The sequence below is a fragment of the Nannospalax galili genome, unplaced genomic scaffold (assembly GCF_000622305.1).
Source record: "Nannospalax galili isolate Female #2095 unplaced genomic scaffold, S.galili_v1.0 scaffold279, whole genome shotgun sequence".
In the NCBI taxonomy this organism is placed as follows: domain Eukaryota; kingdom Metazoa; phylum Chordata; class Mammalia; order Rodentia; family Spalacidae; genus Nannospalax; species Nannospalax galili.
In genome coordinates this window covers 2,310,604-2,314,218 of record NW_008343971.1, presented here as the reverse complement: position 1 = coordinate 2,314,218, position 3,615 = coordinate 2,310,604, and the positions used below count along the sequence as shown (strand labels likewise).

The 3,615-nt window shown below is 56.2% G+C and overlaps 1 protein-coding gene across 2 annotated transcripts; it reads right to left on the bottom strand.

Moving 5' to 3' along the window:
- Positions 1-1,631: 1,631 nt before the first annotated feature.
- Positions 1,632-2,680, bottom strand: Tmsb10 (thymosin beta 10). 2 transcript variants are annotated; one of them, XM_008840249.2, is made up of 3 exons: positions 2,555-2,680; positions 2,159-2,273; positions 1,632-1,934 (listed from the first exon to the last, which is right to left on the bottom strand). In XM_008840249.2, exons 2-3 carry the CDS (start codon positions 2,256-2,258, stop codon positions 1,900-1,902), a joined length of 135 nt encoding a protein of 44 aa, XP_008838471.1. In that variant the 5' UTR covers positions 2,259-2,273; positions 2,555-2,680; the 3' UTR covers positions 1,632-1,899. The 2 variants fall into 2 exon arrangements, with proteins under 2 accessions (XP_008838471.1, XP_029422858.1); XM_029566998.1 differs by having other exon boundaries at positions 2,520-2,590.
- Positions 2,681-3,615: the final 935 nt, after the last annotated feature.

Genomic DNA, 3,615 nt, shown 5'->3' with positions numbered 1-3,615 from the left:
TCTATATCACAGGTGTTTTGTTCTAGTGACTAAGCTAGTGCTGTCATTTGGGCAGCAAGAAGCCTTCATCCACCATTGGTCTGTTGTGAACTGAGGGGACTTCCTTCCTCTCATTGTACTGAAACTGTATCCTGAGCTGGGCTGTGCCCTGGGGAGGGAAATGAGTATGCTTTGCTTCCCTGAACCTTAGTAATTACCACAGGTTCACTATGCTCAGGCCATCAATCAAGATACAAGAGTCAAGAAAACAGTGGGGGAAAGGGGCCATGGTAGCAGCTCTGCTTCAGTTTGACCAAGGAGCAGGTGAGGCCAGGTGGTATTTCAGTTCTTAGGACTCAGCCCTGGGACCCCTGACCTACAGTTGAGGACTCAGTGCAGATACCTTGTAGGACTACAGAGCGCTCTCTCTCTCTCTCTCTCTCTCTCTCTCTCTCTCTCTCTCTCTCTCTCTCTCTCTCTCCCCCTTTCCTTGTGAACGAATGAGCTTAATTTGGCATACTGACAAGAGCATGAGCAAGGTGTTTCTTGCTCCAGCATGGGAGACTGTAACACGGTGACATCACGTCTATCAATGAACAAGAATTCTCTCCAGTCTGTCAGGAAAGGTGTCCAGGTACCAGCAAGAGCTGAGAGTAGGTCTATCACATCAAAGCTCTATGTAAAACAGGCAATGACTCCCAGACTCCGTACTCACTGGGTCTACTTGGACCTCCCGGACCCCAAGCCTCACTAGATTTCAAATGTCTTGTGGCCAGGGGATACATTTCATTTGAACTAATTGCCAGCATCCATTGAGTCCCTTGAGGATCAGGCAAAAATGTGGGGGAATCATTAAGCAATGCGCCGCCCTCCCTTCCCTCCAGGAAAGTCCACTCCAGTTATCTAGCCAGTTTCTTGCCCAGTAGCCCCGGCTCCTCCTCCATTCAGCCCCCCAGGGCTGGTCCCACCCCCTTCCGCCTTTAGGCCGGGAGGGTGTGACCTCCCGCGGCTTTGCTGCGGCAGCCCCTCGCCCTCTCTATACATACATAGCACCCGAGGCAGCTCAGCCAAGCGCTTCCTCTAATGACTCTAGCATCCGCGGCAGGTTTACAGCTGGGTTCAGACAAAAAGTGGTTCGGACGTCGGTTCTGCAAGTTATGACACAACCCGCCGTTGTTTCACTAGATCCACCTTTGTTTTTATTCTCCTTCAGTTACACCCAGAAGGAAGGCGGAGGGTGAGGGGAGATTGGACTGCGACCCAGCCGTCTTTAACATTCCCTTTTCTCATCTCTGCCCCACTTTTCTCCCCACCTTAAATCACTGCTTCCGGTGTGCATTTGGGCTTAGAGGCCAGAAGACAGGGGGATTGCAAGAGCTGCTCAGAAGCAAATCTTACTGAGAAGCATTTTTTTCGAGACAAAATGGGGTTACATTTTTTTATGCGGGTCGCATTTAGAGCGAAGCAACTAAGAATCCAGGAAATCTTAGGGCGAAACACGCAAAATCAAACTATGATCGCGGCTCCCTACCCGCAGCCAGGCGATGCTTTGGAACCCCCTCCCTTCTGTGGCTGCGGAACAACTCCGAGTGGGGCTTCTGCCGCGGCGGCACAGCCCACGCACACTCAACTCATAGATTCAGACCACGCCAGCCATGCCACGAGGTGTGTTTTATTTTCATTAATCATACAAATAATTTTCTATAACATCCCAGGGCAAACCGGTGAAATTTGGCAGTCCGATCGGGGAGGGGGGCCCCCTTCAGAGACCCGCGAGCCGGTGGCATCGGCGCGGAGTGCCCGGGTTCACAGTGCAGCTTGTGGCGTCCATCTTGCAGGTGGCTCTTCCTCCACATCACGAGGGGGGTCTCGGAGATCACGGGGATGGGGTGGGGAGGGGAAATCCTCCAGTCTAGGCTTTTAGGAAATTTCACTCCGCTTTTCCTGCTCAATGGCTGCGAAGAGCGGGATGCGGGCACTGGAGGCTGGAGCTACCTTGCAGCCACCCCTATACCCAGCCTCCGAGGAGCCCCCTAATCTGGTGTGGGTGAGGCACCCACGAGGTCTGGGGATCAAGAGGATTTGGGAGGGACAAAGTGCTTTGTGTGACTGAAAGGGTGGGCGGCCACCCAGACTGGCAGAAGGGCGGGGTGGGGAACCCGGGCAGGGGCGCACTCACTCTCTTTGGTCGGCAGGGTGTTCTTTTCCTGCGTCTCGGTTTTCTTCAGCTTGGCCTTATCGAAGCTGGCGATTTCTCCCATGTCCGGCTTGTCTGCCATATTCTTACAACAATCCTGGTGGGCAAGCCAAGGCGACTGTGGGTGGCCTGGGGCTTGGAAGAGGACCAGCGTCCCCTCGGTCGCGCGCTCTGGGCCTACGCCTCTCGACGTGGCACTCCAGGCAGCCCGGCAGCCGGGGCTGGTCCGCTACCCCCCCACCTCCAGGGCGTGGCCCACCGGGTCCCCGAGATTCCCGCCCCGCCAGGTCTCGGGTTGCAACCCAGGATACGCTCCCGCCGGCTGCATGCACCCCAAGTCCACCTCAGCCCTGCCCCGAGGCCAGCGCTGAGCCTCACCGTAGAGTCCCACTCCGAGCCCGCGCTGCTAGTGCTCCCACTCGCGTCGCTGCAGCAAGAGACAAAAGAGCGGCGCCCGCCCCTCGCCTTATATATGCCGCTCCCCGCCCCGCCCCTCGCCCGCCGCAGCGGGGGGCGGGCCCAGCCCGAGGGGGCGTGTCCATCGCAGGCCGCTCCCCTCCCCAGCCCGCGGCTCTCCTAGGCTGCCCGGGTGCCGCCCTTCCCGCCCCGTAGCCCTGTACGCTGTGCTCCCGTGGGGGCGGCAGGCACCCGCTCCTGGAGTTCTCGTCCTGCCGCATCTCGTCCCCATGCCCAGGAGCCTGCTGCTCACCCCGCAGGAAGGGCGTGGGGGACGCGGGGGGCAGGATGTGGGGTTTTTTGTGTGTGTCTGTGGAATGTGCAGTTGCGGGCGTACGGCTGTGCACGCGTGCTCTGCAGCAGCCTGGCTCGCCAGAGACACCCTACCCGTGTCGCCCCACGTCTCTGGCGTTGGCCTTTCCAGAGCCCCTTCTTTCTCTTGTGGTGCTCCTTAAAAACGTTGTTGTAGGCATTGTTTGAAGGTGGAGGTGGGCGCAAGTAGTCCCCGGAGGGCTCGCACTGTTCTAGCTCTCTCTGGGAACACTCTATCCAAGGATGCGGGTTGACTCCTTCGGTTAACCTTGAGCTTGAATTTTTTTAAAGCCTGTGTGCCCACAAACCTTGCTTTTCGTATTAACCCTTTATCAGAGTGGAATAATGCAGTCTTGGTTGGAAAGTTGCACCTTCAGCGTTTTAGATAGTAAGTTCCATTGTTTAACAGCCCTGGGGTGAAGCTGCCCATCCATTCTTTTTTGCAGTAGCAAAGAGTGGAGTACAAGTGGTAGGAGACCAAGAGAAGCAAACATTTCCTGAATGAAAATTAAGCTTCATGGGCCAGATAGACAACAAACCAAAACAATTTGCAAGGCCGGTACAGTAAATTCTGCTTAAGCAGCAAGCTCCGATGCTGATTTTTCTGGTCAGGCAGCTTTCCTTGTAGGGAACTACTGTCCTCTGGCCCCTTCTCTGGTCAATCTGCACCC